This window comes from Fusarium mangiferae, assembly GCF_900044065.1.
Source record: "Fusarium mangiferae strain MRC7560 genome assembly, contig: FMAN_scaffold001, whole genome shotgun sequence".
Lineage (NCBI taxonomy): Eukaryota > Fungi > Ascomycota > Sordariomycetes > Hypocreales > Nectriaceae > Fusarium > Fusarium mangiferae.
In genome coordinates this window covers 2,497,417-2,518,725 of record NW_024573921.1, presented here as the reverse complement: position 1 = coordinate 2,518,725, position 21,309 = coordinate 2,497,417, and the positions used below count along the sequence as shown (strand labels likewise).

Sequence of the window (21,309 nt, the reverse complement as noted above, 5' to 3'; positions counted from 1 at the left end):
TTTGTGCTACCTGAGGTGAAATGAGGAAGCGAGAGAGAGAGATCAAACCTAGGAGCTAGGAAACAAAACAGAAGATGGGAAGCTTTCAAAAGAAGGGCAGGCCTAGGCCGGGGTGGGAGGGCCGTGGTTATAATAGGGACTGGAACGAGAGTCGGTGGAGAAATGATGAAGAGGAAGAAGAGAGAGAAAGGGAACGACTAGAAAGAGAGGTTGAAGTCAATCATTGACGAACGAGGTTTCGGGGATCATGGATTGGGTGGGTGTTCCTTGTTCCTTCCCTGTCGGACTTGGCTCTTGCTCAAGCTCGTGTGAGTGCGAGATAGTTACAAGTTACACTGTGACATCCACTATCATGGTGTGCTTTTCCTTTTTCCTCATGTGCTAGGTACTAGGCTAGGCCAGGTTTTGTTGCTATTTGAGGTTTGTCCGCCTTGCCATCCAAGCACAATCCTAGAAATACCAAGCCGGGACTCAGGTACCGTCAGCAACGAAAGGGGCCCCGATTGTTTTTTTTCCCTTCCCACTCACGGGCGGGTCATGGCTCTGGAGAACCTAAGAACTTAGGGGCCGTGAATCCACCAGCAGCGCGTCTTCAGTCATGGCGAAAAGCCAACCACCCACTCAAGTTTTTCTCTCCAGGTAAGGTATGGACCAAGTCCAATTGGGTCCTGGGTCATTAGGGCCCTCAGGGCTCCCCTCTCGCTGGATCATGAGCCCTACCAGCTGAAAAGGATCCGCGACAGGGTCCCCAGACACTGGGCACCTCTGCAAAGTTTTTTGCTCTTTCACTTTTTTCCCTTTCATCTGCTGTATGCCGGGCTTCAGGGGCTCCCGCACCCCCAAATGTCCGCGTTTATCCAGTAATATTTCAGAACGGCAGCGGTTCTCAACGCCGGGCCAGGGGGAGGCGCCGCCCCCCGGCAGCCACAAACAACCATTGACAAGCTGGTCTCAGATACCCCTTTGTTTCACGTCTCCAAATCGGGCTGGGGTGCTACGCGGCCGAAAACTCAACACATACGCGAAATACTGTACTGTACAGTACAGTGCAGCCTTTTGTTGTGACAAGAAATATGTAGGATTCAACCAAGGATGAGACGTGGGCTTATACGAACGTGATTTTGGTAGGCAAATGCATGATATTTCTCAGCTTTGACAATCAAAGTCTGTGTATGTCTCGGTTTGCACGTCTAAAACACCCGACCACCAACAGACCATCCATCTACAACACCGCAAGAAGAATATCTTTACCACGATCAGAAGACACACACCCGAGCAAGGGAAGAAACATGAGAAAAATTGGGGACCAGAGGCGATTGTCGATACGAGAGATCAGTCAATCATCGATGCAGAGCACCAAAAGTTAACATCTAACCGTATGTATCTTCTCCATATTTATTCCACTCAGCACTGTCCACCAAGAAAGCTTCAAGCTCTCGAGGTGTCCCTCCGTGGCAAAGATTTACACCAGAGATCTCAAGGGGTCCATATACCGATCCCACATCGGGAGCTGACGTTTTGACGCCAACAACTGCCACAGTGAAACACGGTACGGTTTCTCCCTGATCTGTGATAGTTTGAATGTTGTTGAAAGAGTCCGCATGCTGCACATGGCGAGAATCATTACGAAAAGTTCTTATTCGATGTTCGACTTACAAAGGGTCGATGGCGGCTCAACAAGTTGTGGGCTAACGGCTAGCCTCTCGTGCCTTCAACGGCTGAGTTTCCTTTTTGTGTTATTGATTTCCGACTAGCACACCTTTGGATAATCGACGCGCAATTGAGACATTGAAGACAAGACGAAACCAACCACTTTTCTTTTCGTCATTCCCGGGAATTCTAGCGTCTGCGCTACCAGAGAATGAGGGTGTTGATCAACTTGAAAGCCGCCAACTACCGCAGCGCTTGGCCGTTGGTATCTTCGGACGAAGTTTGTGCAATCTGATCAAAGATCCTTACGTTGATATTGAAGAGAATGCTGAATATGCTGTCTATTATGCTGCCTATGCATATCTCATTCTGGCCATTTCATCTTCCACTCCATGATGCATCTTCGGCTCACAGCCACCATACCAAGACTTTATTTCCTGCTCCAAGCCCCTCTCATCTTGCCACTGGTTCAGAAGAACAAAACGAGCCATGATATCTACCCCTGCAGGCACGAAGTGACCTCAAGTCATGCTATCCCGCATTAGCCTGTGTCAACGTGTCAGAATAAGGGTGACGGCAAGGGAAAAAACGCTCGCTAGTTAGGGCACGCCTTGACCTCCATCCACTGTGATGGAAGCAAAGTCAAAATTTCAATTTCAATTTCAAAAGAATCGAGACTGTGAACTATTTTTTTCTTTTTCTTTTTTTGGGTTTCATCGTGGATTAATATGGTAGAGTTTGCGGATATATGAAACGAGTTGAGGAAACGCTTTTATCGATTATGTCCCCCTATTTCTTCGCAAGGCGACATTAAATTCGGTTCATCTCCCGGTGCCAAGAATGTGTCTTTGCTATAAGCTGATGGAGTGTAACCCTACCTATGCTGACACTGGCACGGGGAGTTGGGACGACGTCGAAACTGGAACTTGAGAGGACCGACAGTTTGGGTCATCACTCAGCTTATTCCACCAACCGCATTTACTCTGTTACTCTTTCAACTTCAACTTACTGCTATAATACTTTGCTATTATCATCTTGAATGATCATTCTCATAGTTGCTAATCTGCTGGACCCTTCATGTCTGTCTCACTCCTCTCCCACAGTGCCCATCCACCTTCGACAACGCAATGTCGATCCCATTATTCACGAGGAATCCACGTAGGTCGATCACCAGTCTCCGCTTCAACCAGCAACAACAAGAAAATGCAACGTGATCTGATCGATCAAACATCCCCGGAAAAGCTTGGCCGTGCTCTTGCTCTACTGTAGAAACGCCCAAAGACTTCTCACTCCCCCAGTTCGTATCGTCGGGGTATCGTAAACGAGAAGAAGCTACACAGTATGTGCGTCACTCACTAAGCGCGCGCAAACATCATGACGTTGAATGAATGAGAACTTTTATGTACGGAGAAACGGTGTGTCTCCTCGGTTTACAGTAGACGCCCTGTCGGCCTCGGCATTATAGTCTCACTTCCTAATTCAGTTCTGTCACTGAGCATCAACGCCTTTTGGGCATTTATCTCCTTCCAACCCATCCGAATGTTGATCAAGTGGAGATGGTGATCATCTCCCGAGGCCCCGAATGAGAATGACAGAATTCCCACCTTGGGCCAAGACAGGTCCAGTTGAGAAGCCCGCTTCACTTTCCGCTATGACGACGTCACTCACATTGAACTAAAGAGCTCGGCGAAGTTCAGCTCCAGGTTTTGGTGAATAACGTAACCATCAGAGACGTAAACTGCACAGCCGATGCGAACTATTATCATATGTACAATAACTAGTCTTCTCCTGACGTCACTTGACTAGAAACTAATACACTCGTTTCTCCTCTTTCGTGGGGTATTCATCTCCCTTAGTTAAAGACAAGGCCCAATTCCATTTCGCTTGCTACTTTCTCGTGCAGGGTATCATAAGAGTACAGTACAGAACAAACTCTCCAAATCAATCAAGTCTCCCATGAACAAACGCCAAATGTCATGATATCACAATCTCCACCATCGACCTCATCGTGTCGTCTGGACTCCTGACGTAAGTCCAATAGTATCCTTCAACTCAACTTTTGCCTTGTCATTCTCATAGCCAAAGTCACTGCTGTGATTATCCTCGGGTTCGCCAACTGTGTCAAACTGATACAGAGGCTCCAGTCTTGCTTCTCGTTGGAACAAGATCCATCGTCTGATCCACCAGGGAAGCACTTTCGTAACTTGATATCTCACAAAGACACGAGTGGGCACTGCAAAGATGTAGTCCAGCTCCTCGAGTGTCCGCTGTTTTGTTTCTGGTAGCAGCAAGAAGATCATAACCAACGCAACGATGTTGAACCCTGCATACATGCCGAAAGCACCAATGGCGTGCAATCTAGCCAACATCAGTGGGAAAGTAATAGACAATACTGCCGCCCAGAAAAGGCAGGTTGCCACAGCCCACGACATGCCCACCTCACGGTGCGACAGAGGAAACACTTCAGCCGAGTAGGTGAAAGGCACAGGTCCTTCGCCAGGTGAGTAAAAGGCAGCGAAAAGATAGACGAAAAACGCAACCAAAGCCATATGAGCTCCGCCTGTGCCTGGGATCAAAGTACATAGACCTGCTGCAAGTAGTGTCCATGCCATCTGAGGAAAGGTAAACAGTAGCAGAGATCGTCGACCAAAGGTGTCTATCGTCCATATTGCAGGCCAGGCAAAGACAAAGTTAACCAGCCCAAAGCCCATCGATGCCAGCAGAGCTTGGTTATCGTCAGCACCTGCATCTCGGAACACACTTGTCGAGTAGAACGCGATAATATTGATCCCACACATCTGTTGGGCTATCATGACGACGAATGAGGCCACAGTAGCACGACGCACGCGAGGAATAGTGAAAAGCTCGATGAAACGCTTAGCATAGTGTGCCTCGCCAATAAAGTCCAGTTCGACCTCGAGTTGCGCATGGATGTAGTATAAGTCGCGAGCGGCCTGGATCGGATGGTTTCGTAGTCGTAATAGGGATTTCATCGCATCTTGGTAACGGTTCTTCTTCATGTACCAACGAGGCGATTCTGGGCAGAAGTAAATCAAGCACATCAAGGGTACAGCTGGGATGAACGCCGATCCTAGTTGGAACCTCCATGCGTTATGGCCGATTTTCGTAACAGCGACATTCGCACACGTTCCTAGGAAGATACCGAAAGCCGTCCACATCTGCCAACTCATGACAAAGGCTCCTCGAATCGGGGCAGGTGAGTTTTCCGCGGCAAAGATGGGGACTGTTTCACATGTCAGCTACGGGGTCCCAGCGACGTGCTGCTTGTCTTGTGTTCCGGAGACGTAGAAACTCACCGGTTGAAGCCTTGGTACCCATTCCAATACCAAGTAATACGCGACACGCAAAAAGCTGTCTCCAGGTGTTACAGAAAGCGCTTCCAATGACAGGCCAGAGACAAAAGTTGGCCGAGAAGAATATCGTGCCGCGACGACCCCAACGGGAATTTAGGGGATCCGAAAGCCAACAACCAAAGAGAGCTGTTCCGATGTAAGGGGCAGAGTTGACGAGACCGACGAGGAGCTTGTCGTGTATACTTTCACTGCCGATATTGAAAGCATAGGGAAACTCCAAATTCGCGCCATTCGAACCGGTTTGATCCCATCCTTGTACGGCTGCGCCGATGGAGCATGTCGCAACGGTCAAGTACAGAACAAAGGGGACTCGCCACTTGTGGAGGATTTCGTCTCTGAGAGCTTGTATCTCTGTGTCGTCGAGCTTTTCGTCTCCATCGATATCCTCATAGCCAGTAGGGTCCTGCGCAACTAGAGCGCCCTTGCGAATGAGGGGGCGGTACTGCTCTAGTTCCTTTTTTCGACAGAAGTCATCGACATCAGCTAGAAGTCTTGCTCGTGGAAGGCCCCAGAGAGGATTCTTGATTCTTGGGTCATGTTAGTCATGAAGGATTGAGCGGGCGTGCCGAGGTTTAGTGAGCGTACTTGGCTTCAATGTTTGCATGAAGGTTGACATAGGCTTCTGAAGGACGTCGTGCATGTTCTATCATGGAACTGGAAGGATATTCATTGGTGGTCCTTGACAGACTGAGAGTACTGATCAGCATATGGATCGGCATTGGGTCAGCAAGGGTAGAATACCGTTCTATGTCGTCTCCGCCGCGATTCGGCGCCATCTTGTGTTGTAGAAAGCCAGTGACTGGTAAAGTGAGAGTGAGTGACTGAGGGTGGCGGGTTGAGAGTAAGATGGGGTTGGTCGGAGAGACGGGCGATTGCCCGATTGAGAAAAGACTACACCAATGATGTTGATTGTGGTGAGGAAGTCGTGGGCGAGTTGGTCAACAATAAGACGAGGGGTAGATATCACAGAGACAGTCGAGTTGAGCCGAGTTGATTGATGAGCCGTGTCAAACGTTTCTAGCGGGTGTCGTCGGTCGATCGCTTCAAGATGTGGGGTAGGAAGCTGGGGAGATGAGAAGAATGAGGCACAGTCAATGCCAAAGCCGAGGAAAAGAGGGTGGTCGATGACTGTTTAGTTGTCGCAACGATTGGGAGATATTAGACGTGAGATGAGGATTAATAATATGTAAGAATCAATCGAGCAGTTGACTTGGAATGATTTGTCGTGAGTTTGGTTAAAGAGTTTGGAGGAGGCAAAGTTGATGAGTTGAGTCGAAGGATCCAGGCCGTTGGTTTGATTAGCCTAGTTGAGTCGAGTCGAGGCGGGCGAGTCTGGGGTGAGACGACGAGACTAGGTTGGTCCGGGCACTACCTTAGTAAAGTTACTGGACGTAGTAGCACTGGACCTAGGACTATAATGGCAGCTTCTTGAATACACCTAGTGATGGGGATAATGCACTAAGAGCGGTGGTACTCGTCTGTATTACATTGAATTCCAAGTTCACGCAGGAAAAGACAACAGATTTACGAGAAAGACGCTGCGCTTTATTCGGGCTTTGACCGGTGACCCAAGGACAAGGACAAGAACAAGGCCAAGATGGGGGAAGACAGGGTAAAGGACAAGGGTCTGAATGACAAGGGTCTTGGCTTTGGTTCGTTATTTGCAGGGATTATCTATCAGCTTCAATACTTGTCTTTGGGACATGACAATTGGCAATTCTTTATACATATTAATACTGACTTGCCCAGGTACGTGTATTTTCAAGTTAATCTCATCGTCCTCTCTTCTTCCTGTGGAGAGTCTGATTGCCCCATGTCTACCTCATCAGATAAGGATTGCACATCCTCGTCTTCATATCTTACTTAAACCAAGGGACATACCGAGCTCAGTTGGTCTGTCTTTATCTCATTAAGTTTCACTTCTTGTGACCATTTCAACGCCGAACTGACATCCAAGAACAAAGATACTCTGATAACTCAAAGTCAACATGTCCAATATAAACTCATATGCTGGCCCAGCGCCTTGAAAGAGCATCTTTAGACAAGGGGACCTTGTCTCGGTTCCATTGTCACAGTCCAAACTGGCTGACATCCCTCCATCCTTTCAGCCTCTGTGCCGCCTCTCTGCAACCCTCCTTGACATGCCGAACTTTTGTTCCGAGAGACAACTCAGAGTCAAATAGCATATTGCTGTAACCGACACATATAATCACAAGGTACCATGCATGTCTCATGATCAAACCCAAATGACAATTTAAAAGTTACGAGTGTGGTTTCTCATGATCCAAGACAATGGAGATCAAGGATCTTATAATTTCCCGGGCGAACTGTCTCTAGCAGTCATGATCTGCGCAATCACACATCTCGAATCCTCCTGATGCAGGAGAGGTAGACAATATCACCCGGTTCTGTCGTGAAGGATTCCTCCGGTCTTGGTAACAGCATGGATCTACATCGCATTGTTTATTCGGTTAACCGCTTTGGCTTACCCGTTCTTACACACTCCGAACCGGCTCCGACTAAAGTGCAACGTTTGAGGGCTACACGTGATGCTACATGTCATCCAACGGTGTGCTATCATTGTTCATTGTTTATAGTCTCTTGATTTGAATAACACCATTTAATGAAACGATTTTTCGTCTAAAGTTTCCAATTACCCCGGAATTTCAAAGAATGACCTCATTTGCTGCTCTCTCGAGCTGCTTGGCTTCTTCTTCAGCTCAAGGCAGCAGAATTCCCTGCATCGTGAGTGGACGTCCCCAGGGTAGCCTCATCTCCACCAACACCACAGACTCTTATCTCGATACCCCTTCTCTCTCGCGTTTTCCCCAGAGAATCCCAGCTCATCGGCCCTAACGATGATATCCGATATGCCCTTGTGCGATCCCCAGATTCCCCGTGGTTTCTGAGATCCCTCCACTCGTAAATCTGTCCAATCGTGAGATCGCAACATCAACTATCCACACCTACCAGAAAGGCTCTCACATGGTAGGAAATACCAATATAGGAGTATAGCTAATGCAAAAGCTATCATGTAGCATGCTTACACATTCTCGGAGTCGCCGATGTGATTTCCTTGCCTTTATCTCAATTAGGATGGTGAGCCTCCGAAAGATCCGAATATTATATACCAAACAAGGCTCTCGTAAATGTTTAGTGACACCATCTTACATTGTGTGTGCCCGGAATGCACAGAACTGCACTGTATCGAGGTTCACATTCACCGCTGTTTGGAACACGATCACGATTTCCAAGGGAACCGCGTATTATTCTCAGTAAACAAGTGCCCAATATAAGCAACCATATACAAATATGCACCAATTCGCAAAGTATCAACCAAAAGAACCAACACCATATATGCCCTGGAGAAAGAAACAACCCAATAACTCCGCTCAACTATGCACGCCATTGCAAACCTCGTCAGTACCCCACAAGGCATCATTTCTTAGGTACACCCCTTAGAATATCCGTCACCTTCATCCTCAGATCCATAAACGTCTTATCCTTCTTATCCAACTCTTCAAGCAGCTTCTCATACTTGGCCTGCCACTCATCCGCAGATAACTTGGATGCTGATTCCGCAGACATGGCTTCGGGGCTCGGCTCTTTAGAGTCGTCAAGCATCTCCACCGGTACAGCAATTTCCATCTGATACTGGCCCCTGAGATGACCTAGGCCGTATATCCATTCGCAGCTATACTTCATCGCACCGTCCTGCACGCCAATGCGTTTGAGTTTCGTCGTCCCGGCTAGGAGGTACCCGCCTCCTGTCATGGCAGCTAGGTTGATCAAAAACATGTCCGGTGATGCTGCCTTTCTGTACAAGTCTTCAAGAATCGAGTTGACGATCGCCATCGCTTCGGTCGTTGAGCATGTATTTGTTGGATTTCCTTCAGCATCGAGCCAATTTGCCCCAAAGAGACTACGCATCATATAACCGATAACCTCATCCACGTTGGTACGTTCTTCAAGCCTCTCAAAATACAACCTGGGAACGTCCTTTTGTTGTGACATTGTATCCTCAGCTTGATGCTGTCGTGACATAGTCACTTCGTTCGTAGCTCTTGCAAAGTTCGATGATGTTCCGACGTACGTATGCGGAGGAAGAGCCTGGGTTTCACCGGGGCCGTTGATGACCACGACTGGGGGAGGAGTTGCAAGTCTTACACTGCCTGATGGTCTTTCGGGGACTTGTAAAGATATACTCGGGCGAGAAGGCCTCGGTGGAGCAGGGGTAGGATGCGGCTGTGATGTTATCGAGGGGATCGAGAAACTATTCTCTGATTGTCCACTGTCTACCCCGGGAGCCGAGACTGGCGGAGTACAAATGGGGGCTACGGGTTCCTCAGGGGCTGTTGTGGTGGTCGTGGTAGAAAATGGAGGCAGAGAAGCATCTATAGGAGTTCTGTTCATCGGTGGCCGTCCTCGTGGTTTGACACCACCGTTGGGGACTCCCGGTCTCCAGGCAGAAGACACATTCTTGGGCCCTCTCCGCTGCGTCGTAAGTCTCGGCTTGGACGGTGTAACAGCAGACTGTGGCTCAAGAGCATCGTCCCAGAAAGATTTCCTCGAGTTCGGTGTAATAGCAGACTGCGGCCAGCGAAATAGAGGCGTCTGCTGAGAGGTATCACTCGGAGTCCACGGTGCAGCGCTTAGCCTCGTGGGATCTGCTGACAATGGCATTAACATAGGACCGCTTACGGCCTCAACAGCTGACGACGGTGCGAGGTGAGATCTCTGAGCGGGAGAGGTGGCTGTGTCATCGTCGACGGGACGCTTTCGGCCTCTCTTTGGCCGTATGTGTGGGAAAAGAGCCCTCAGAGCCATGTCATCCTCGAGGGCCACACCATCGCGGATAGGCTGGCTCGTAGGGTTACTGTCAGTAGGGATCCTTGTCCAGTAATCATTCGGAATGTCCATCAGATACTCGAAAAAAGCCTTGACGTGCATGGAATTCATCCACTTCTAGACCAGTCTTTAGTGGGTAAACCTTGAGTCTGGGTGGCCCTACATCACATACCTTGAGTCTCACGCCATACTGTGCAACTTTCTGGGCACTCTCCTCCTTGTTTGGGTCTGGGGGCTCAACACCAAGCTTTGTAGTCAATTCTGTCCATGTCCGGATCTCGCTGTTGTAAAACTTGCGGACGAGCTCATAGATGGCGAATGTGCTGAAGGACTTGCCGCCGCTGCGAGGGGGGTTACGGAATGCCTCTCTTAGACTTGTCGTGTCTGTTGAGAGCGGTACTGCCGGATTGCAAAAGAGAATAAAGCCAACGTAAGCATCCTCTACCGTGTTCTCGGAAACGCTACGGTCCGGAAGACCCGGGCGCGTGGTCGGAGGCGCAGCGGATCCGGCCCCCGATGCGCCGGGCTGAGGTGGAGGCTGAGTCTGGGCCGGACTCGGAGCCGGAGGAGAAGGAGAGGGCCCGGTTGCGTTGTTGACAGAGGCAGGTGACGGCATTTCGAGTTCATCTCTTCAGGTTTTTTTCCTTGGCCGTGGGTTATTTTAGCACGTCACGTCTTTTTACATAGTCGATTTTGCTGTTTCGTGTTTCGTCTCATGTGAGAATTGGGGGTAAACAGAGACAGACAAGAGTGAGCCTGAAGGATGAGATTTGAGACATGGACTGGCTGATCCAACGGGGCAACGGACGAACAAATGGACCAAGGCTGAGGAAATCTCCCTGAGAGCAACGGTTTTCCAGTTTAAGACAGTTTAAGAGTGTGATAGCCTTGCAGATACCATTTAGCGAAGAGTATTTCCACGCGTTTCAGAAATGAAAGGGGGATTCAAGTTGCAAGTTAGGCCACCAAGCGATGGAGCAAAAGGGGCTAAATTTAGCAATTGGCCCAGGATGAGGAGTTTCTGCTTACCTTACTGCCACTGTAGATCTATGTCTATATCTATCTATCTATCTATTTCGTATACAATAAGACGCCCGTGCACAATCAAGTTTTGCCGTCATCATTCGTCAAGCGAAATGTTCGTCTTTCAACATTAGCATACTTCTTGACGCCATTGTACAAACCCAATCTATCCCAACTCTAACAAATCCGTATAATTCCCGATATACTCACTCTATACTCCCCATTGGCTCTCTCAACTAGGTCTACTAACAAACAAGCTGTGTACAGTAATCAAAACCCTTTACTAATCAAATTGACTGTACGCCCTTGTGGCCATGGATGTCAATTGACCGAGCTCCAGCCAACGGTTGTGCATCTTGGAATTGCGTGCTCGAGCACATACGGCCTCATGGCCAGTTTTGGTATGAGATGGTGAAGTGAACTCGGTTCTGATTTGAAATCCATACGTTATGATGGTAACATCTCTAATAGGTGCAGATGAAAAGTATAAAGAGCTGGATAGGAAACAACTTATTGCACATAGCATCTCTGTTGATTCAACAATCAATTCAAATCATCACATTTGGTATCTCTGCCATTATCGCTTGCTTTTGAGCAAACTCACATCGGTTTCTCTGATATCCCTTACACCTCTGTATTCTGATCCATTTGATACACTTGGACGGTTCTATCAAGCCCTACGAGTCTTGACAATGGCCGTCTCTTCAACTATTCCCCGTGGCGACGTCACTGCAACTCTCAACTTCTTCAATCCTCCCTCCGACAATTCAACGCCCTATAACCACGTCGACACTCCCCCCAAGGGTCTTCCTCAGCGCAACTTCACAGACAACCCTCAACCAACTGTCATACATGACATCCGTGGTCATGAGTCCAAGTATCATCTAGACCGTGATGCTTTCCAGGTCATCCAAGACGTTCCACCCTCCAGCGAGATTGACTTCATCGATGATGATTCTATCAGGGAGAACTACTACCCAGAGCTTGAACAGCTTCTCCTCAACAACGTCCCTGGCTCCAACATGGTCTTCTTCTTTGATCACACTATTCGCCGTCAAACACCCAATGCTACTCGTGCGCCCGTGACTCGTGTACATATTGATCAAACAGCTGCAGCTGTAGCTCAGCGAGTTCGCAGATACTTCCCAGACGAGGCAGATGAGCTTCTCAAGCGTCGCTATCGTCTCATCAACGTCTGGCGACCTCTGAACAAGAAGCCTCTCGAGTCTTTTCCTCTGGCTGTTGCATCCTCTGCTTCTGTCCAAGATGACGACGTCATCCCGGTTGAGCACAGATATCCAGATGGGTACCGCGGTTGGACTGCAGCGATTCAGCATAATCCTGAGCAGAAGTGGTATTACCTCAGTGGTATGACGGGCAGCGAGAGGCTCTTGCTGGAGTGCTTCGATAGCGAGTCTCTCAAGCCTGGATCTAATATCAAGGGCCGTGTGCCGCATACTGCTTTTGAAGATCCTAGGACCCGTGCTGAGGCGGAGGGCCGTGAGAGTATCGAGGTGCGCGCATTGGTATTTGGTCCTTGAAGCTGCGTTGCTTGGAAGGGGAAAAGAGAGCATGGCATTGGAGTTTATGATATCATGATATGTTGATCTAGTCGCAATCAATTTGATCTAACAAGCATGACCTTTCTAGTTCTATTCAACCAGTCTCAGCCCGTTAGGAAAAGTGAAAACATAAATGCATTGCTGATAATTCAGCTCGTTTCTTTATTCACAAGCCTTGAGTAAAACTCAGCCCAACTTTGTGAACCCAGTTCACAGACCCCACACCGTCTGCTGCTGTAGTCTTTTGGACTTCCATGGAATAAGATGCCGCCGTAAGCCAAATCGATGCTACGCCCTTGCGCCGCGCTTGCAATACTATAAAAGGAGGTCATTTGCGCCGCGAGAATCTCTAGTTCTTACGTCCCTTGCCACGCGTACTGCTGCTACCCTGGCGGCTCATGGCAACTCCGCCAGCACTGCTCTGGCGACTCATAGGCACTGCGGCGCTGGACAGAGCTGCTACTGAAGTAGCTGCACCAGCATGTGCTGGGCTTGGTTGATCCCGAAGGCTGCTGAGAGCTGGTAGGCCCAATGAATCGCGAACATATTCCGGGTCTTCTCTAGGAGCGCTAGTGAAAGCGACATACCGTGAATGCTGGTAAGGTATTGATACAGCAGCGAGGACCCGGCGCATTCCAGTTGGGCGATCAAGGTGAGCTCCAGGCTTGTGTGCTGCGTCGTATTGCTTGAAAAAACCCATGATCGTAAGATCAGAAGTGATATCGTCGTTGGACAGAGGTACCGGGAAGTTCTGGTCCGCTGTACGAGGGTAGGGCTTGAGATATTGCTGGGGAACCGGAGGAGGCATCTTGGGGGGTTCGTGGGCGTGGAGAATATCCAAGTTGTGAACTTCGAAATTGGTGATACCTTCAAGACCTAAAATCTTGTCGTCGAGCAGATTACCGCCACGAGTGCTGCGGGTGGCGTGCGAGACGGAGCGCTCCATAGCTGGGGCAGAGGGCTGAGAATCGGCGTCCTGGTCGCCATTGGCTTCACCATTGCCGGAATCGCTGTCTTCGGGAGAGCCGCCGCCACTAACACGATTACGAAGAATATACTGGTGCGCAGCAAGGGCAGCAGTGTTGTAGTTAAGCGAAAGCTCCTTGTCGGTGAAAAGCTTATCAATGCTGTAGATAGGCCCGTTCTGCTTAGCAGCAGCACGAGCCTTTTCAGACTGCCATAGAGGTGTAGTGTTGTGGTTGTCGAGGGCTCGTCGTGTCGGGGCAGGTGAGCCGTCGTCATCGCCGGCGTTTCGCTTGCGCTTCTTGTTATCGGAATACATCTGCAGATCGTCGGCGTCCTTGCGCAGACGTGTGGCTCGCTTTCCATGGGGACCACCAGGGCTCGCAGGATTGGTCAAGCTGAACTGGTTGGGGTTGAGTAGCAAGGCATTGGAATCATTAATCTCCAAAACCTCTTTCTCGCGGTTCAACCGGTTCTTCTTGTGGGTGAGGGTATTGACCAATCGATCTCGAAGGGTGCTGGTAAGGGCTCGGTGCTCGCGCTTGGCGGTCTCAACCTTGTAATCATATGTGTTTCTATATTCTTCTCGTCGTCGGTCGTATTCATTCTGTTTGGATACATGGTTAGCAAGACACTTTGTCGTATGGCGTGGGATGGCCTTTTACTTTTGACTGCGCCAGCTGAAAATCACGAATTTCTACCAAATCCTCGACTTCGTCAACGAAGTCAGAGAATCGGATGCCAGCCATGTCAAGCAAGCTTCGGGCATCTTCGGCGTTGACCGGAGGACCCTGTGTGTTGGTGTGCTCCTTCTGGAGTTCAGAGATGACCTCAAGGACTTTTGGATCGTAAGGGTCGAAGCGCTGGACGAGATTGATGTCAAACTGGATCTTCTGGAGCTGATCGCGATATGTCATGTCCCTTTCCCGGTGGAACTTATCGGTCATGCTAGAGAGTCTCTCTATAAGAGCCTGTCGCTTGCGATCTCTTTTTGACTGGGAAGCGGGAGCAGGAGAGCGTCGGTCGGTTCGGCTGGCCATGTTTGCAAGGGCCGCTGCTTCGTTGGCGGCCATTGCAAATAGTTGCGGTTATGTGTAAGTGGTGTCTGAAGCTTGCAAAAATGCTTCTGTAGGCTTCAAGAAAAGAATTCAGAGGGTTGAGAGCCGTGCTATCTTCGTGATTGTATGCTCAGGGCTGAGGTTGTAAGGGTTGGGAGAGTAAAGAGTCCATGCAACTTGTGATAAAAGAGCTGAGTGCAAGTGGAAGAGATGGCCAAGACAAATAGAATCAGAGGATGTCTACTCCACAACAAGCTGGGTAGGTACTTGTTGGTTGGTAACGGGAGAATAGAGCAGGCAAACGAACAATTGCCAGCGTAAGTGCCAGTGCAACGCAATGAAATGATAGAACAATGTGGCAGTGGAAGTAAAGCAGCTTGGAAGTGTTTCTATTGTCTCGGCTCAAACTGGGAGAGAGGCCCAGAGAGGCATGACCTCGCCGGGGCGCTTGTTAGTGATCTCACCGCCTACTGCAAACGGCAGTATAGGAAAATAGTGCCCCGAGCCGATCTTGTCATGCGACCCAGTCAGTGGAGTGATTAGGTGGTTGTTATAGGTAGTCATAGTGCGAGATACTGTACTTACACGGTCAGCGACAGAGCTTAGGTAACCTTCACCAGGAACAATTAATACGTTCAGCCGGAACAATAGATTTTAATTAGGTAGCTTTCAGTTTAAGAATCTCTATCATTGGTTCACAGACCTCCTCGAAGCTTGTGCAACTGGCTAATCAGTCCAAACCCGCCTGGTGCCTTTGTATCCTCTACCACAGTCGCTGCAGCATCTCTAGTGACACTGCCTTTCCGTGACCGTGATTCTACTTTAGTCTTTTCCTTGGTCAGCTCCATTTCCTTCATTAGATCCCGATGCTTGTCTTCAACCGTCTTGGCAAGACTCTCTATAAACTTATTTCGTCCCTTCTCCTCTGCTGTGTCCTTCCATACACGGTTAAGCTCTTTGAGTTGTTCAATTCGTTGTGCCGCTTTCTCAATGCCTTGAACAGGGTCGTCAGGTTTGTTCAGTAGATCTGATATCTCGTTTCTGATGTTCTTGAGCACTTCCTTGCCCTTTTCCTCTGAACTTTGCTGTGCTGAACCTGGCTCGGGTGCTGATACTGAGAGGAAACCGGAGCTGACGGAGATCTCTGATGGTGGAAAGACGAATTCCATAGCATCTCCGAATGTCTTGATAACTGAGTCAAGGCGTGCTCGCACAAGAGTTAATGTTTGTAACTGTCTGATGAATTCAGGGTCATCTGGATTGGCTCCATCGTTGGTAACAGCTGCAGCAGTTGTCGACGGTGCCGCACTCCGATCTTCTTTAGCAGCGGCATTCTTGGCCTCAATAGCTTCTTGCAATCCTTCGGGAACAAACTTCTTGATGTCGTCATGAAGCGTCTCATTCATAGTCTCCTGGAGACTCAACGTCTCGCCTCGTAGTAGCTCCACCTCATAAGCCAGGCGACTCCCGCTTCTCAAAATGTCATCAGTGAGATGCGTAAGAGTAGTTGACAGCCGTGAAGTCTGGGCGTTAAGTTGTGAAATAAGAGCCTGAGCTTGTGTGGACAGCTCAGCGAGCGGTGCGACATCTCCGGTTCGGCCAGGGATAGAGCGCTGCTGCAGTGGAGGAAGGGTTGAGTTGAGGAACGTTGCGGGATCAAATGTAGGGTCTAGAAAGTCTTGTAGGAATTCATCTGATGTATGTGTTGACTTTGGCTGGATAACAGCTCTTGACTTTCGTCTCGTGTGTCCTGGTCTTGTAGCTGCGCTGCTGGTAGCCCTTCGGCGGCCAGTTTTCAGATCTGTGGCCATCTCCGATAAGGCTTGTATGTATATAGAGTTCTTTCTACTCTCTCGATTTTATGAATATCTGTCGTCATAAGATTGGCCTAGAAGTCCCAAGGGGTATGGTTTCTGACTGAGCTACAGCTATGGTGGCCACTTTGGGTCGTTGGCACTGAATGCATGACCTAACCGATGATAACCCGGTCGCCCAAAATCACTTGTCCACTTACAACAATCACCACTCACTCTCGTAGCAACAGACTTACAAAACCTGATTCATAACATGAGTGATTCTCAAGAAGAAATGAGAATCAATCCCTCAAGGGCTCAGGCTCTTGTTTCTCAGCTTAATTCCGTCAAAGAGCGTATTGCTGCCGTAGCAGACGGTCGAAATGTATGCATGACACTCACTCTCAGTCTCATTCATATTCAAACACCGATGAATATACCCTGGCTTACATCTATATCAGGTCCGACTTGTTGCTGTCTCGAAGCTCAAGCCTGTAAATGACATTCTAGCACTTCACCAGGCTCCCACTTCACACACCCACTTTGGTGAGAACTATTCTCAAGAGTTGACTCAAAAAGCGGCTTTGCTCCCGAAAACTATTCAGTGGCATTTTATCGGTGGTCTCCAGTCTAGTAAGAAGCCTGACTCACACACATGGAACCATGCATACTGATATGATATGTTAGACCATTGCAAATCTCTGGGAAAGATCCCCAATCTTTCCTGTGTCTCAAGCATAGATACTTCCAAGAAGGCCCAGCTTCTCAACACTGCCCGCACCAATCTTCTTTCTTCGCAGCCTGATCTTGACAAGATTGGTGTCCATGTGCAAGTCAACACATCCGGAGAGGAAGCAAAGTCTGGCTGTGCCCCCGGCGAAGAGACCGTTGCTCTATGCCGTGAAGTCATTGAGAAATGCCCCAGCCTCCGTTTTCTCGGTCTCATGACCATCGGGGCTATTGCTCGCAGCAAAGCCACTACCGCTGAGACTGAGAATGAGGACTTTGTTACTCTCAAGGAGCAGCTAGATCTTGTGGCTAAGGAGCTGAATTTGGATAAGGAGAGCTTGGAGTTGAGCATGGGTATGAGTGAGGATTTTGAAGGTGCAATTCGCCTGGGAAGCAGTGAGGTTCGTGTAGGCAGCACTATTTTCGGGCAGAGGCCAGCTAAGGCAGATGCAAAGATCAAGGAGTAAATACCGAGTTAACACAAATTCAAGCCCACATTCTTCAAGCTGATGAGATTCTCCAATGCCCTAACACCTGCTCCGTTGTCTTCACCCCTGATTAGATGTTTTCTTTGCATCATATTCATTCAATTTACAATGAGAGATCGTGGTATGTAATAACTGCATCCTCCTTGATCAGATCACTCCGCACAGCTTCATCGCCTTGTGCGGTAAAGAGGGACTATACAAGGAGGATAGACGCAGGCAACTTTTCAGCCAATAAACGATTGGCTTCAATTGAGCGCTTCCTCCGATTTCATGCTAGTTCCCCAACGCCCATATGCTTCTGTGGTATTATAACAACTCCTGTCCGGCGAATATATAGAAGATAAACATCATGTTCTCCCATCAAGTCACCATCACATTACGGAAAGAGTCCGAAATCTGTTCCCGTGAAGGTGGCTCGAATCGATCCGGTCCCGTTGAGATTCCTGCAGCAAGGCGTTCTTGCATATACTTCAACAAAACCGCTGGCACGGAATCATCTGTGGCACGGACAGTCAATCGAATCATCTGTCGAACAGTTAGAATATGCAACATCTGAAGCGGAATGGCTTCGCCTACCTGTTGTCCATAGTTTGGTTCCAGTCTCATAAGGCAACCAAACTTGCCTCCTTGAGATGTGTGGAGCACGCTGGCACCAACAACGTTCTTGGGGTTGGGGTCAACCATGTCCAGCACACGCCATCTGAAGCCCTCCACTGTCTTTGTAACGAAGCTCTCTGTGATTTCTCTGTCGCCCTTACCACTGACTCCGAAAATGGCCTGCGCCTCCCGTGGGGCACCACCAATCTGCTTCCATCTCTTGAAAAAGTCCTCAGCAGTCAACTCTGCCGGGTCCATGAATTTGTGTATAGACACGGGGAGCTTCAGAGTAAGTGCCTGTAGTGCACCAGCCAGGTAGCTGATGCGTACGGTCGGACTCTTCTCAAAAATCTTCTTTGCCTCGAACATAACAACTTGCTGGGACTGTCCACCTTGCACAATGGTACTATCAGGGAGGTTTTTGACGTCCCACGTGAGATTCTCTTTTTCATTCTCGTCCAGATCCAATGTCGTTGTAAAGGAACTGATGTTTGCTGGTGTCTTGTTCTTAAAATATGTGATCAAGCAAGCCATCTGGCCACGATATTCTGATCGAACACCGATCTGTAACTGGCCATCTTCGTATAGAACGCCGTCCGATCTAACAAGAAGTCTGTTGAATCCTTGCTCCCATCCGGGTGACAAATGAGCTGCACTAGCCAAGTTAGGGGCCTTGAGCATCTTTGGCTCAGATGGTGTAGGTGCGTTGAGATCGAGCCCAGCCAAATCGGCAACTCCATTGCTATGACCGTTTGTACCAGTTGCAGCCTGGCCATTCGGTTTGCCGTTCAGTGGCACATTCGAGCTGAAAGTCCTCTTGAGTGCTCCAGTACCCATGCTAAGTTCCCGAGCGTCTGCATTGGCGTCCTTTCCTCCCACTACCCAGGTCCGTCGATCGCTCGTATTAGCGTGTTTCTGGTGTAGTCTTGAGAGAAGTGCAGACTGTCGTTCAGGGAAAGGAGGCATCTCGTCGCAAACTGTTCGGAGGAGGTCATCCGTTGGCATATTCACAAGGGTCAAGTATTCACACGCTCTCTGCTGAAGCTCGGAGTCCAGATTGTGGCTGTGAAACTCAAACACATGAATAAGCTGAGGCTTGATTTCCGGGAACAAGTTGACATATTTGACAAAGCATGAGAGAATCATAGCACGAGTACTCGAGGAGCATGCCGTCAGCTTGCCCTGAAGAGCCATAAACTGCTCAATAGGACTGCAACGAGGCTGGTCAGCAACTAAATGACCAAACTCTCCCAATATATAGGCGCCAATCTTGACCAGAGTCTCGTGGCAGTGGTCGCCCTTGACATATTGTAGCGCATTCTGAGCTGCATAAACCTGTAGCTCCTCGTTGTTCGTCACAATTTGAATAACTCGCTGCCACACCTCATCGCTGACATGATCTCCAGCCATGGCGATAAGTCTGAGGGAGATATCAACGTACCACTGCACATCAGTGGCGTACTTTTCCGTAAGAATGGCAATCTTAAGGACCATTTCTTCTCGGATAGCAAAGTCGGCATTCTGTAGGTAGTGCAGTAGCTCACCAACGATGACTTGGGCATTTGTGGCGTCACACATGCTGTAGAGTAAGTCTAGACCCTTGCGACGAACACTGATATCTCGATCTTTGAGCGAGCCAAGAATGATTTCCTGGTGTTGCTTGATGGGGTCTAGAGTTTCAGCGCGTGCAGCCAGATGTGTCATGGCTTCCAAGCCCAGATATCTGACGTTGGTCTCCCGGCTCTGGATAAATTTGCCCAGTCTCGTTGAAATTTGCTTCATCAGGCCATGTTCAGTGTCTAGATGGATAATAAGGTTGATGGCTTCAAAGAGCACGGCGTTTTGAGCGTTGTTCTGTTGAACGTTCTTGTTGGTCTCCATGGCTAGGTTCAGGATCTTTTGCAAGGACTCGCGAATCATTTCCCGAACATGAGTGTCCTCTGAGCGTTGTGTCAGTAACTACTTCCTGCTTAAACGCGCTACCACACTTACCTGCAGGTGGAAAGTATTGCAGAAGACGAAGTAATTTGATCTGCAGCCAGGGGCAGGGGACTTTGTAGTAAAGGTAATCGGTCGTATACTCGCCGTCGATAAGAATTCGCTTCAGACGAGCTGCTGCTTTGGCATACGCTCCCTTATATTGCTCTAGATTATCTTGGGCTAGTGTCATGACCAGCGATGTGACCGAGAGTGCAACGCCGAGGTCAGAGTCATCCATAAGGTGGATAATGCGCTCCGCCCATTGCGGCGATATGATATCTGGGTGCTTGCGGTATAGTCGGAGGAGCGTCAGGGCGGCCTTCTTCTTGACGAACGATTTTGAAGTACTGCGTAACAGCGGTCAGCGTGGTTCCTTCGCACTAAAGGGGTATAAGCGCATACGGAGAAATCAGGAGTCTATGAACCTCTCCATTCAAGGCTTCGCCCATCTCTCGACTTCCAACGTTGGCAATCGCATGGAGAGCAAGACAATTGAAAAGCTCATTATGATCGAGTAGGTCCTTGCGGATGCTGTTGACAACAAGGTGCAAAAGCTCGTGCTTCTCGTGGAGGAAGAGTGTCATAGCCAGATAGCCTATCTGCTTCTCTGAGTATTTGTTTGCTGAGATTAGATTCACAGCCTCGAGGTGTCCAAAATCGACATTCCAACCCAGGATGTAAATATATAGCAGCTTGCAGACATATTTCTTCTTGTGGTAACCGCTGAGACTGCCGTCCTTGAACTTCTGTCGAATATTGGCCAGCTCCTTATTGATTCGCTTCTCCTCGAGTTCACGCGCTCTCGCATTTCTGAGATCAGCAATGAACTGAACCAATCCACGCATATTGGCATTGCTGCTACTTGAGCGGCCGAGAAAGCCTGTGCCTGAGCTCGACATTTTGGGCGGTGTTATGCAAAGATATTCGTGCGGTCAAGTCGCTGAAGACCCCTGATTTTTGGAACGAAACGGGGGGGGGGGGGAGTCGGCTTAGATGGATTCGTACGGTGGAAGGTGATGTCAAAATATCTCCAAGACAGAGTATGGTCGCGCCTTATCGCAAGAATCGCATAGTCGACTCGAATTGTCCAGACGGCTCACGCGCCAGACATCGATTGTTTGTCGATGTGATGGGAGATTGCTCGCTGGAGGGGCGAGCTAGACTGAAGATGCGGATGGAGATGCGGTGGTGGGCGGTGCTCTGTTGGTGCGGCCTAATGATTTAGTTAGGAGTTGCGGAAGAGG

General features: G+C 49.0%; 7 protein-coding genes across 7 annotated transcripts; 2 read left to right on the top strand and 5 right to left on the bottom strand.

Annotated features, from left to right (window-relative positions):
• Window positions 1-3,653: 3,653 nt before the first annotated feature.
• On the bottom strand, window positions 3,654-5,800 carry FMAN_01310 (uncharacterized protein; the record flags this gene model as incomplete). Its single annotated transcript, XM_041833319.1, has 4 exons — window positions 3,654-4,894; window positions 4,968-5,551; window positions 5,610-5,711; window positions 5,766-5,800. The coding sequence occupies 4 exons, from the start codon at window positions 5,798-5,800 to the stop codon at window positions 3,654-3,656; spliced, it is 1,962 nt and encodes a 653-aa protein (XP_041676648.1).
• Window positions 5,801-8,462: 2,662 nt separating this feature from the next.
• FMAN_01309 (uncharacterized protein) lies at window positions 8,463-10,488 on the bottom strand (the record flags this gene model as incomplete). The annotated part of the gene is made up of 2 exons (XM_041833308.1): window positions 8,463-9,989; window positions 10,045-10,488. 2 exons carry the CDS (start codon window positions 10,486-10,488, stop codon window positions 8,463-8,465), a joined length of 1,971 nt encoding a protein of 656 aa, XP_041676647.1.
• A 1,099-nt stretch (window positions 10,489-11,587) lies between these two features.
• FMAN_01308 (uncharacterized protein) lies at window positions 11,588-12,436 on the top strand (the record flags this gene model as incomplete). The annotated part of the gene is made up of 1 exon (XM_041833297.1): window positions 11,588-12,436. One exon carries the CDS (start codon window positions 11,588-11,590, stop codon window positions 12,434-12,436), a length of 849 nt encoding a protein of 282 aa, XP_041676646.1.
• A 370-nt stretch (window positions 12,437-12,806) lies between these two features.
• FMAN_01307 (uncharacterized protein) lies at window positions 12,807-14,493 on the bottom strand (the record flags this gene model as incomplete). Its single annotated transcript, XM_041833286.1, has 2 exons — window positions 12,807-14,027; window positions 14,086-14,493. The coding sequence occupies 2 exons, from the start codon at window positions 14,491-14,493 to the stop codon at window positions 12,807-12,809; spliced, it is 1,629 nt and encodes a 542-aa protein (XP_041676645.1).
• A 680-nt stretch (window positions 14,494-15,173) lies between these two features.
• Window positions 15,174-16,289, bottom strand: FMAN_01306 (uncharacterized protein; the record flags this gene model as incomplete). The annotated part of the gene is made up of 1 exon (XM_041833274.1): window positions 15,174-16,289. One exon carries the CDS (start codon window positions 16,287-16,289, stop codon window positions 15,174-15,176), a length of 1,116 nt encoding a protein of 371 aa, XP_041676644.1.
• Window positions 16,290-16,545: 256 nt separating this feature from the next.
• FMAN_01305 (uncharacterized protein) lies at window positions 16,546-17,467 on the top strand (the record flags this gene model as incomplete). The annotated part of the gene is made up of 3 exons (XM_041833263.1): window positions 16,546-16,656; window positions 16,733-16,904; window positions 16,959-17,467. The coding sequence occupies 3 exons, from the start codon at window positions 16,546-16,548 to the stop codon at window positions 17,465-17,467; spliced, it is 792 nt and encodes a 263-aa protein (XP_041676643.1).
• Window positions 17,468-17,848: 381 nt separating this feature from the next.
• On the bottom strand, window positions 17,849-20,964 carry FMAN_01304 (uncharacterized protein; the record flags this gene model as incomplete). The annotated part of the gene is made up of 4 exons (XM_041833252.1): window positions 17,849-18,013; window positions 18,065-20,025; window positions 20,078-20,412; window positions 20,468-20,964. 4 exons carry the CDS (start codon window positions 20,962-20,964, stop codon window positions 17,849-17,851), a joined length of 2,958 nt encoding a protein of 985 aa, XP_041676642.1.
• Between the last annotated feature and the right edge of the window lie 345 nt (window positions 20,965-21,309).